The sequence below is a fragment of the Gracilinanus agilis genome, chromosome 1, assembly GCF_016433145.1.
Source record: "Gracilinanus agilis isolate LMUSP501 chromosome 1, AgileGrace, whole genome shotgun sequence".
Taxonomy (NCBI): domain Eukaryota; kingdom Metazoa; phylum Chordata; class Mammalia; order Didelphimorphia; family Didelphidae; genus Gracilinanus; species Gracilinanus agilis.
The window spans coordinates 164,637,357-164,650,294 of NC_058130.1; the positions used below are offsets into that span (position 1 = coordinate 164,637,357).

General features: G+C 37.5%; 1 protein-coding gene across 1 annotated transcript; it reads right to left on the bottom strand.

The window, feature by feature from the left end:
* Positions 1–3,519: 3,519 nt before the first annotated feature.
* LOC123231038 (LRP chaperone MESD-like) lies at positions 3,520–4,158 on the bottom strand. The gene has a single exon (XM_044657242.1). It carries the CDS (start codon positions 4,156–4,158, stop codon positions 3,520–3,522), a length of 639 nt encoding a protein of 212 aa, XP_044513177.1.
* Between the last annotated feature and the right edge of the window lie 8,780 nt (positions 4,159–12,938).

Consider the following 12,938-nt stretch of genomic DNA (forward strand, 5'->3'; position numbering starts at 1 on the left):
TCTTATGGAATCAGCTTCCATTTGTCCAATTTTAATTTTTAAGGAGCCATTTTCTTCTTGAGGTTCTGAATTTCCTTTTTTATAGAGTTATTTTCCTGTTTTAGGTATTGTATTTCATTTTTAAAGGATTGTTTCAGTGAGTTTTTGCTCTAAGCTGTTGACTTTTTCTATTATTTTCTTTTCAAATTTTTCTTCTAAGTTTGGTGAGAATTTAACACTAGTCTAAACCCGTATTTTTTTCTTGGTACCCTAAGATCAGTTTTGAGTTTTAAAAAGATAGATTTCATATTGAATTTGAAAACAGCCCAGTCTCTGAGGTTGCAATCCAACCCTACCTTTTGATTGAATTAAGAATAAGACCTGGGGGATACATGCACACTCTTGGAGGATGGCAGAGACCCAGAATACTCTTGCATCTTATCCCATGTGACTCCTGGCATCCAGTCCACCAAATCAGAGAGACTCACTGAAGATAAAAGTTTTGGATCTGGAAAGGAAGAAGGTCTTTTTGCCTAGAACTGAAGAGAGAAGTGACTAGGAGAACATGCTAGCATGAGCCATGTTCAGGGAAGGTGGCTAGAAGAGCATGAACTTGGGCAAGCCCTGGCTAGCAGAGGAGGCTCATGTAAGGAACAGCCAGCTGTATGTAGCTAGTGCCTTTTCTTTCTCTGACTTGCTCTTTTTATTTAATAATTATAAATTAAGTTACAAGCTATTTGTTTTTTGATTCTTTTGTTCATTTTGATCCTGACATCCTTTCACATATGCCTTTGAAAGTTTTGGAATTGCTGTCTTCTGAACTTGCATTTTATTCTTCTCTTTTGCTGAAATAGTTTTCCAGGGTCAGGCTTTTTGTCTTTTACTCATTTTGGGGGAAATTTTTCATGGTGTTGCTGATACGTTGAGGCTTATCTCTACTTCTGGGGTGAAGGAAGTACTGTCTCTGGGTTCTTCCTTATGCCAAGTGCAATGGACTTAGCTAGACTCCACTCTTCAGCTATCAGTTCCCCCTGGTTTTGTGAGCAGGTCTTGTTCCTTCTGCTGAGGGTTCTCCAGCTTATACCTGGTCATTCCTTGAGCTCCTCAAAGAATGCTTGCCTTGGTACCCTTCTGTTTTAAGAGTTATTACTAAGACTGAAGGTAAGTGTTTAAAAAAAAAGGCAAGCACTTTGATGTATTGTTGTGGAGCTATTTTAATTGGTCCACCACTCTGGATAGTGATTTGGAATTATGATAAGAAAATGGATATGTACCTTGCTAAAGTTATGACTCCCTTCCTCTCTACCCCCCTCACCTATATCATCAATATGGTTACTTAGTTGTGGCTTAGGTTCTGAGCTTGTCTCCTAGGAAGAGATACTAAACTGAGTTCAGTACCATGATTTGAACTAGGCTTGAATAGTATATTTTGAAAGTCTCTCACTATAAATAGCATCATTGATAAGGTTGCCTTGAAGTCAACAATTGTGGTCCTAAAAGTTGATCTTAGAACTGGAATGTGGAACTTTTAGAAAAAGCTAAGAGAGTAGATACCTGGCTCAGTGGATAGGGAGTCAGGCCTGCAAATGGGAAGTCCCGAGTTCAAGTATGGCTTCAGACACTTCCTAGTTGTGTGACCCTGGGTAAGTCACTTAACCTCCATTGCCTAGTCCTTACCACTCTTCTGCCTTAAAACCAATTGGTTTGAGGGCAGCTGGGTAGCTCAGTGGAGTGAGAGTCAGGCCTAGGAGGTCCTAGGTTCAAATCCGGCCTCAGACACTTCCCAGTTGTGTGACCCTGGGCAAGTCACTTGACCCCCATTGCCCACCCTTACCGCTCTTCCACCAAGGAGCCAATACACGAAAGTTAAGGGTTTAAAAACAAACAAACAAACAATTGGTTCTAAGACAGAAGTCAGAATTTTTTAAAAAGCTAAAAAAAAAGGAAATACCTGGGAATTTGGCACAAGACTACTAGCTGAATGTCACAAAAGAGTTCAAGGGATGCTCCAGGAAAGCAAACTTCAAATAATGACAAGGTGTGTTGAAAATGGATTTACTGTCCTTTTTTAATGTGTTTTAAATTTGACTATTCAGATCTCTTATCTATTTGTTTTTAAGCTCTTGCTTCAAAGATCATTGTTCAGGTGTGCTACACTAATGTTTCAGAGAGAATTTGCTCTCTGTCCTCTCCACTTAATAATAGTAAAGCCAGAAGAAAAGCTATTTCGCAGACTTTCCATTAATGTCTAGTAACTAATGTGTATTATCTGATGAAAATTGGGAATAACCTCATCTCTTCACCAAAAGGTGAATCAATCATGGTAAAGATAGAACCTAAGAACCCATTACCACCCATCAATTTCCAGGAACGGGATGTTCTATGAAGATAATATTTATTTTTGTCTTTTCAAATCATTTTAATTCTTAAGAACTATAATTATATCTAAAATTCACAACTTATTCATTAACAGGCAAACAAGAGCAAAGCCAGCCAATAACAAATCAAGTACCATGTAAGTACCATGCAGAACAAAACTACAAAAAGAGAAGTAGGCACTTAAAAAAAAAATCAAACATTTTCGTAACAAATGTAATAATCCAATGCGGTGCTAAATCTTGGAATGGACTTTGCTGTTAAAGAATATTTGCAAGCTTTTAAAAAAAGCTGATCAACTTTGTAGAAATAAAAAGATTCACTAATTATTATAACAAGTCTTTAAAGTTACTTTCTAAATGCTAAGGAAACAAGAGAAGTATATGCAAGAACCCTGGCAGTCCAGACAATACTGATCCTACACTATCATCTTTTCAACAAAAAAACAAAAATAAACAGTAAAGAGAAACCTTTCCTATACTTTGCCTTGAAACTGCAAGGCTTAATCTTTTTTTCTTCCTTTTCTAAAAATCAATAGCATTCTACATGCTATTCTCCTGGGCTCTTTTAACAAATATAAACTTTAACTCTCTTTCCAGGGAATATAAGACCAATGAATTCCGTATATAACATTTCTTAATCTCAACATTCTCTAAGCAATATAATGAAAAAAAAGAGGTTTCTAGAATTAAAAATTTCACCCAGTTAAAGTTTTAATGGCTCATGTGAATATAACTTTCTAACAAATTCTTTTTCTTAACCACAAAGAAGAATAATTAGTTTGATGAATATCCAGTAGTCTCTTTAGAGCAGGGAAAGTAATCTTAACAGAGTGATGACCTTGCTTTTACTTGTTTATAAGGAAGGAGAATGCACACTGGACATTTTAAAACAGGTAAAAAAATGTATAAATATATCACAATTTAAAGTGATTTTATATTATTAACTTGCTTGTGACTAAAAACTATTCAAATAAGTAAATTTCCATCTTTACACTGGCCCCTTTTAAAACATCATAATCCTTGCTGACCCACATCAACTCCAAATTAAGAATTTCACTGGAGTAATCATTGTATTGTTTCTGATTCCCCAATCCTCAAAAGCGACTGTAGAAATATTGATGTCTTTCTCATTTCTCCTCTGAAAGTTCACTTAACCGGTCCATCAGAGGTCATCTCTCTGCCTTATGCCTCGACTTTCTTTAAAGGATCTAGTTTTCTTGTCTTCTTCCTTTTTCTTGACCTCTGCTTTCGTTTGGTTTTTACTTCCTCCTTTGCCAGGGTATACCCGCCCTTGTAGAGTCACATCGGCACATCTGTCTTGGTTTACCAAAAATTCTTTGATCTCCCAAGCTTTGCTCCCATCAGGAAGCATGAAGATAACAACATCTGTCCCAACAGTAACCCTTTGGAGATTATAGTTGGCATTGAAAAGACTCCACTGCCATAAGCCTCCTATTTCTTGCGTCTCCTTTTTTGTGGGATTGCCTGACACCGTTGCAAACAATATAAGGGTTTTTCCCTTTTTCGTCATTTTTAGAAGACTGTCAGGCTTGCCTGGTGCAGCTTGCGAGGTATCTAGTGGTTTTCGTTGTTCGGGAAGCTCCCATTCTTCCAAAACATCGTCTTTCTCCCACTGCTTCAGCAGCTGCTCCATGTCCGCATCGTTGTACTGGAGAATGTTCTTCTTCTTCTGTGAAGGCAGCTGGGTCTCTTCCTCGGTGGCCTCTTTAGCCGTGGTTAAGAGCAGGTCGGAGACACAGAGTAGAGCCAGTACCAACCGCAGCCACCTGGAGGCAGCCATCTTCTGTGCTAGAGGGCGCCTGCGCGAGCAAAGCCCCGCCCCCGCCTCTGGGCCCCGCCCCCTTAGCTCCTTTGGCTCCTACTAAGGATAATATTTGTCAAGAAAAATAAGACTAGGGATACCGCTAGCTGACTCCATGGATTGAGAGCCAGGCAGAGGTCTTGGGTTCAAAGCTGACCTCAGACACTTCCTAGGTATGTGATCCTGGACAAGCCTCTTAACCCCTATTGCCTAGTCCTTACCAATCTTCTGCCTTGGAACCATTATAAAAACTGCTTCTAAAACAGAAGGTAAGGATTTAAAAAAAATAAGATTCTTTCAGTAGCATTTAAGCCAAGTGCAGCATAATAGCTTTCTTTGCAGCGGGAAATTCACCAGCTGTTCTGTCCACAATATTGCAATACCAGAAGATCTCAGCTTTGTGGATAAAATAGAGAAAATCCTGACTGAAAGGTTTTAGTGGCAAACTGGCCCATTCCAAGGACATAGATGACTTCATTAGATTGCTACATGGCTTCAGCACAGAAGGCAGCCATTTTTCTTAGGCAATCTAAAAAGAGTAATATTCTAGTTCTAACAAGAAAAAGTCATTTTCCTCACTTGGATTACTGACATCATGAATGAGAAAACTGAACTATGTATTTTGGAGTAGATTAAATTTACCAAACACTTTGCAATATCTAAGACTACAAATACCATCTTATCATTAGAGCTGATATTAAGTATTGGTTCCAAGGCAGAAGTGTGGTAAGGATTAGGCCATCAAGGCTAAATGATTTGCCCAGGGTCATACAACTAGTGTCTGATGTCAAATTTGAATCCAGGACCTCCAGTATCCAGGCTCTCTATCCACTGAACCACCTAGCTACACACACACACACACACCCCCCACATATATTTTTAAGGAAAATTCATTCTATACTTCTATAAGTGTTCAGAAATTAAATAACTTAGGGGGCAAGTCACTGATCCTCCATATCACATACAGTTATCTCCTCCAGTTAATTAGCTTCATTACAAACTTAACACATGAACTTTTTCCATTTCTACCTGTCCATCTCATAAACCTAACATGTGTTGTGGGAATTACTGTTATTGCTAAGGGTCTTTTCTTTTGCTTCTATATGGGGTAAATGAAAGAAATATATCCTTTAAATTTAAAATAATACATTATTCCTTGTTCTCCTTTCTTACCAGACTTTCTAGTCTTCCCCTCTCCCCCCATATAGTACTTATCTCTCTAATGATACCTTGCCTTTCATCACTAAATTCTATTCTTTCTCCCATATTCAACTGCCTTACTGACCCCTTTCACTTCCTTTAGCTTGGTTTTCTTTTTCACTGCACCAGTACCCTGGAGGAACACGCTGTACTTGAGATTCTAGGTTCATATCTGATGGGAAAGACACTTGGACTCTGGAACTCAAATTTCTTCATTTGTTAAAGAGAGGATTTAAACTAGATACTCTCCAAGATTATTTCCACCTCTGGAATTCTGTGAATAACCAGAAGTTTAAGTGCATAGGTTTATTAGGCAGCTCGCAAAAATTATAGCATACACTGGCATGTGTAAAATATTTGATACATACACATATATGTGGGGGGGAAATGCACATATGAAATAATGATAAAACTTTCTAACTTAAACAAAAAAATGAGTTAATAAATGAATATAAAATAAAACTTTATGAGGAGCATGTAGGCTTTTTGTCATATTGGTTAATAAAATACATTAGATGGGTATGTGATTAGGGATTTTTACTTTAAATGATCATTCTATTGCAAATATTAATAATATGGAAATAGGTTTTGAACAATGATACATGTAAAACCCAGTGGAATTGTCAGCTAGCTCCAGGAAGGGGGGAGGAAGATGGGAGGGAAAGAACATGAATCACGTAGCCATGGAAAAATATTCTAAATTAATTAATAAAAATAAAAATAAAATAAAATAAAATATACCAGAGAGGATTGGTGATTTAGCAAGGAATCTAAGAAAAGAGAAGAGATACCTGTTCAGTAGATATATAGTTACAGGAAAATTTGGAAATAACCAACAAAAGGAAAACACTGGAATTAAGAGGAATAGGGAAAGACTTTTTATAGAAAGTGGCATTTTAGATGGAAGCCAAGAGGAAGAACATTCCATGCATGGATGACAGCCAAGAAAAATGCCTAGAGTTGGAAGATGGAATTTCTTGTTTGAGATACAGTCACTGGATGTGAATTTGAGATATGTCACTGGACCAAAGAGTAGGGGTACAGAGAAATGTGAAACACAAGAAGACTAAAAACATCAGGAGGGTGGTGCAGATTATAAAGAGTTTAAATGCCAAATAGAGGCATAACATTTACATTAGAACAGCATGGCTCTGGCATTAGGGCATGTGATGGATATAATACAAAGGATATAATCTATCAATAGCAAAGACACAAATCTCAGTGTAGTGTAAACTACCTAGTATCACAGGACAGTTACACTTAGTAACTGAGTACATAGATCTTATGCAAAAAGAGACATGTATAACATCTCTGTTGAAAATGTATATAAATAAATGTATGATCATGTATAAAAATCATATGTAGTGATGATACTTAACAGCAATTCAAAGCAAACACATAAATGAAATGCAACATATAATAACCTATATTTCAAATACATACATTACCAGCCTATGATGATTGGCACCATCTAGCTCTATAAATCAGCACATCTTTCATTTTTCCCAAATAACCTATTCACTTTGGCCACTGATTAATCGAACCTGGCACTTCTCGGTCTGTGGATAACTTGAGTTGTTCATTAGCATTCCCATCCATACCAACCTGTTTCTATACTAATCCTAGACTTGTATCTATCCTAGCCTTGCTATTATTGACTTGGGGTTTGAAGGGTAACCTCTTTTCCCTGCCCTCACAGCTGGAGTATATCCAGGCAAGTCATGGTGTGGCTTTATCTCCTTGTCCCTTCAGCTGAAGCATGCTCCTGGCAATCTCAGCTAATAGCACATATCTATCTCTTCTCCTCTATGAAACAGTATAGGGCTGGCTAGGTAAACCAGGCCTACAGACAAGAGGTCCTGACTTCAAACCTGGCCTTAGATACTTCCTAGCTGTGTGACCCTGGGCAAGTCACTTAAACCCCATTGCCTAGCTCTTACTGCCCTTTTGCCTTGGAACCAAAACACAATACTTGATTCTAAGACAGAAGGTAAGGGGGAAAGAGAAAAAGAAGGAAGGAAGGAAGGAAGGAAGGAAGGAAGGAAGGAAGGAAGGAAGGAAGGAAGGAAGGAAGGAAGGAAGGAAGGAAGGAAGGAAACNCTGTACCAGTTGGTGATCTGATAGGCTTCATGGATGAATGGAGGGTCCTGAGGGCAAAAGAGCCTGATTTCAGGCAGGAAAATTCCCCAAACAAAGAGCTGTAGCATGCACAATTCCATGACGACTAATGCTAGAGAGCAAGAAGCTATGGCTAAGTCCTGCCTGCTCTAGCCTCCAACTTAGCTCCTCCAGGAAGGTCACGCCATCTTTTCTGGGGAGAAATGAAAGTTTCCAGGGCCCAGGCCCTCTCAGACTCTCATACCTTAGTTGGGAGAGTGAATATAAGCACAGGATCAGGCACCTATGAACAAGGACTAGCCAATCAGGATCAAGTGTGGCTTCACAGAATGCCTCCTACAGAATACATTTGGGCTATGGAAATACAAAGAACTCAATACCCAGTGAGGCCAAGATGGAGAATCCTAAGCCAGGGGTGAACAAGATGAGGGTCTTCAGGCTCCCCAGGGGCATCTAGTAACAGCAATGCCATCCAGCAGATCTCAACAAATGTAAAGGAAATCCCTGTCCTGTGTCTAACACTACTTGGGGTGAGGGAACATGGGATATAGCCTAGACCCAAAAGAAGAGTGTATTCCACTCAAATGGGAAGGAGGATGGAAGGAAAGAAGGAAGGAGGGAGGAAGGAAGTGTGAAGAGTGAATCAAACTCTCTTTGTCTATCAATCAGCAATTTTTATGTTAATCAAAAAAAAACTTAAGTACCCCTACTTAGTACTATACCAGTCACTAAGTATGAAAGTTTTCAAGTCACTTGCTAGAGTGGGTGACAACTCCACAGGTCACTGCACCCCGCCCCCCCCCCCAGAGCAGTGCTAGGCAAATTGAAAGACTGTGATTGGTTCCAGTAAAGTGGGGTAGTGACAGGAAGTGACATCAAGAAAACTGCTATAAAAAGGTCAGCTCGAGGATTCAGTGATTCACTCTGCGTTGGTGAGCCAGATTGGAGGAGACTCTTTCCCTGGACCCTGCCTTAGCTTGTGGTGATGAGTGGAGTGATTTCTTCCTTGTGAGGAGACCCTCTCTGCTCATTGGTGCCTCAGTGGGACACTCCCATCAGCGTGAATTCTGGTGAGATTCTTGGCAGTCTTAGCCTCATGTTCACTGAAGGTTCTTAGGGGATGCTTCAGCATCTCCTGGTTCTTCAAATTTAGGCTTCCTAATTAGGACTTTGGATTCTGGTGAGATTCACTTTGGGATTCACATTTGCAGTGGAAACATTAGGATTAAATTTAGGGTATTAGAAGCTAGGCAGTACTTTCTGTCTCTTTATCTACATTTTTCCACTTTCTCTTTCCATAAATAAAGCTGCTAAATGTCATTTTGACTTAAGCTATAATATTTTTAAATTGGCAACCACAATATTACTTTAGAATTCTCATTTTTAGCATAAAACCTAAATTTAACAGAAGGAAGGAAGGAAGGGAGGAAGGGGGAAGAAAGGAAAGGAGGAAGAAAGGAAGGAAGGGAGGAAGAAGTAATTAGAAGAAATACCTTGAGCCTAATTAGGGGATGTTTAAGCTACATAGCATTAATGATTTCAAACCTTATTTGTAGCTACTACTAGTCATAAAGACCCTGAGGAGGCATAAGCTAAATTCACCAAGATCTGTTTTGAAGGAAAGTTTATGCAAAGTGGTACAAAGATTGAGGACCTATTTATTGATTTGACTATTGCTGCTATTAATATGAGCACAACCTGCTGAGTGGGGACCTCAAATGCTGCACTTGTAGATAGATTTGTAGATTCTGAGTATTTCTTTTTAATAAAATACTGGCTTAAAAAAAATTTCTGCCTCATTAATTCAATTTCTCTAGATCTTGAGCTGAATTTTGGACCATTTAGTATTTGGCCTGGGCGGCTACATACCACAGTGGATAGAATGCCAGGCCTGGAGTCAGGAAGAGCGTCTTCCTGGGTTCAAATCTGGCCTCAAATATTTAGTAGTTGTGTGACCCTGGGCAAGCTACGTAACCCTGTTTGCCTTAGTTTCTTCATCTGTAAAATTAACTGGAAAAGGAAATGGCAAACATTTCAGTATCTTTGCCAAGAAAACCCAAAATTCAATTACAGAGAGTTAGACACAACTGAAAAATGACTAAATAACAACAACATTTGGCCTAAGATATCTAGAAATATCTACTTCTCAGGATCATAGCTTGTGACCTGGACTTGGAGAATAAAATATAAAGCAGAAAAGGAAGCCAAGGATTTGAGGTCTAATCAATTTTGAGCTCATCTATACATGTTCATGTTCTCAGGGCCATGATCTCATAACCAACATAGCCTCAGGAATAAGGAAGGAAAAAAAAAGGCTTTTCCCTTACTCAGAATCCAGGGAAGAGTTAGCAAAGTCCCACAAGATATATTTTGAAAAGAAAAAGAAATAGGAGGGATTCATCTTTTTTCCTTTTATCTTCCTGGCTCTTTGCTAACAGTCCTCTTTAATGTACAATAATCACAAGAACCAATCAGGAGACATTGCTCATATATATACTTCTTTAGTAAATACAGAGTATGTAGTTCACTGGGAAAGTCCAGAGAACAGGCTTAGCTCCATGGGAAATATCTCAGTCCAGCAAAATAGATGATCAACCATCTTATGATTGCAAAGAAGCAAATATAACATTGATGTCAGAAAAAAAAAATCCTAACAAGTAGAGCTATCTCCAGATAGAATGGACTGCCTAATGGGGTGGAGAATTCTCTCTCATTGGTCTTTGAGCAAAGTTGGAGTTGGATTAGATGATCTCTGAAACTCTGCTTGAGACAGTACAAGATGGATGCTTTTGTCATCAGGTAGCATTGCAGAAGCATTGAAGCTAGCCTGCCTTTCCATTTCTCTCAGCCATGGAGCTAGAGCCACAAGAATGGTTACCCCTATTGACAATGCCATGAGCTACATTTTTCCTTTCTCATTTCAATAGAGATTATTTGTGCTACTAAAAATAGCTCTGATTTTGCCAGAATGCACAGGTTCTATTCTGTGTTAAATGTGTTAGTGCAAAAGGGATATGAAACTGTTTATGTGTGATGGAGCCATTGAGTGGGACAGGTTGGGAACCGTGGACTCCACCTCTGCAAAAAGTTCATAGACATAGAGTTGAGAGACCAAAGTATAAGACAGTAATTTATCCTTTCATGAAAGGGACATAGCCCACTTTGGATGCTTTAGGAGTGTCAAAGTATTGAGTTAAAAAACCCAATTTATAGAGTCTTCTAATCATGGAAACTTCCCCTTCTCACCTCCCTTCCTTTATTCCAGCTATTGCCAGGTCATAATAGGAATCTTGTTTGATATCTTTAAAAGATAAGTGAGTTAACTACTCCACCCCTCAAGGCCTTTGAAATTTGAAGTGGACAAATCAAGAGTTTTGTTTTTAGAGAAAGAACAAATAATCCCAATACTATATAAACTATTTTGAAAAATAGACAAAAAAGGAGTCCTACCAAATTCTTACAAATTGATGCTGATACCTAAGCCAGGAAGAACAAAAACAGAGAAAGAAAATTATAGGCCAATTTCATTAATGAATATTAACAAATTAATTAATTGATTGATTAAAGATGCAAAAGTTTTAAATAAAATACTAGCAATGAGACTACAGGAATATATCGCAAGGATCATTCACTCTGACCAGGTCAGTTTTATACTAGGAATGCAGGACTAGTTTAATTTTAGAAACATCAGCATAATTGACCATATCAATAACAAAACTAATGGAAATCATATAATTATCTCAATAGATCCAGAAAAAGCATTTGGCAAAATACAGCACACATTCCTATTAAAAACACTAGAAAACAAAGGAATAAATAAAAAAAATAAAGCCTCTTTTTAAAGGGATAAATGATATCTATCTAAAACCATTAGCAAGAATTATCTGTAATGGGAATAAACTAAGAGCCTCCCCAATAAGATCACCATTATTATTTAATATTGTAGTAGAAATGCTAGCTTTAGCAATAAGAAAAGAAAAACAAATTGAAGGAATTAAAATAAGCATAGAGGAAACTAAACTATCACTCTTTACAGATGATATGATGGAATACTTAGAGAATCCTAGAGAATCAACTAAAAAGCTAATTGAAATAATAACTTTAGCAGAGTTACAGGTCACAAAATAAACCCACATAAACTACCAGCATTTCTATGTATTACCCCAAAAGTCCAGCAGCAAGAAATAGAAGAGAAATTCCATTTAAAATTTAAAATAACTCTAAATAATATAAAATACCTGGGAATCTACTTGCCAAGACAAATACAAGGAATTATATGAACAGAATTAAAAAACACTTTTCACACAAATAAAGTTGGATCCAAATATTTGGAAAAATGGTAATTGTTCATAGGTATTCATAGGTATATTGAACCAATATAATAAAAATGACTAATTTATTCAGTGCCATACTAGTCAAACTAACAAAAAATTAATTCATAAAACTAGAAAAATAATAGCAAAATTCATCTGGAAGAACAAAAGGTCAAAAATATCAAGAGAATTATTTAAAAAATACAAAAGTAGGTGGCTTAGCTATAATGTATCCCAAACTATATAATAAAGTAGCAATCATCAAAACAATCTGGTAGTGGCTAAGATATAGAGTGGAGGTCCAATGGAATAGGTTAGGCACGCAACACACAATATTATTGTAAATGCCCATAGTGACCTAGTGTTTGACAAACCCCAAAATCTAAGCTTTTGGAAGTAGAACTCACTATTTGACAAAAACTGCTGGGAAAACTGAGAAACAGTATGGCAGAAATTAGGCATAGACCTGAACACTTCACAACATATACCAAGATAAAGTTAAAATGGATATATGATTTAAAAATAAAGAATGATACCATAAATAAATTACCTGTCAGTCCTATGGATAAAGGAAGAATTTAGGTCAAAACAGGACATAGAGAACATTGAGATATAAAACAGATAATTTTGACTACATTAAATTAAAAAGTTTCTGCACAAAGAAAATCAGTGCAACCAAGATTAAAAGGCAAACAACAAACAGCTTCATAGTAAGTCTCTGATATAGACTTCATTTCTCAAATATGTAGAGAACTGAGTTAAATTTGTAAGAATTTATTTTTTTTAAACCCTTACCTTCCATCTTGGAGTCAATACTGTGTATTGGCTCCAAGGCAGAAGAATGGTAAGGGTAGGCAATGAGGGTCAAGTGACTTGCCCAGGGTCACACAGCTGGGAAGTGTCTGAGGTCAGATTTGAACCTAGGACCTCCCATCTCTAGGCTTGGCTCTCAATACACTGAGCTACCCAGCTGCCCCCAATTTGTAAGAATTTAAAGCATTCCACAATTGACAAATGGTCCTATTATATGAACAGGCAATTCTCAGATGAAGATATTAAAACTATCTTCAGATAGTTGAAAAAAATGCTCCAAACCACTTTTAATCAGAGAAATGCAAATTAAAATAA

Bases quoted from the DNA above. Each gene is read 5' to 3' on its own strand.
- LOC123231038 (XM_044657242.1), bottom strand. From the start codon at position 4,158: ATGGCTGCCTCCAGGTGGCTGCGGTTGGTACTGGCTCTACTCTGTGTC.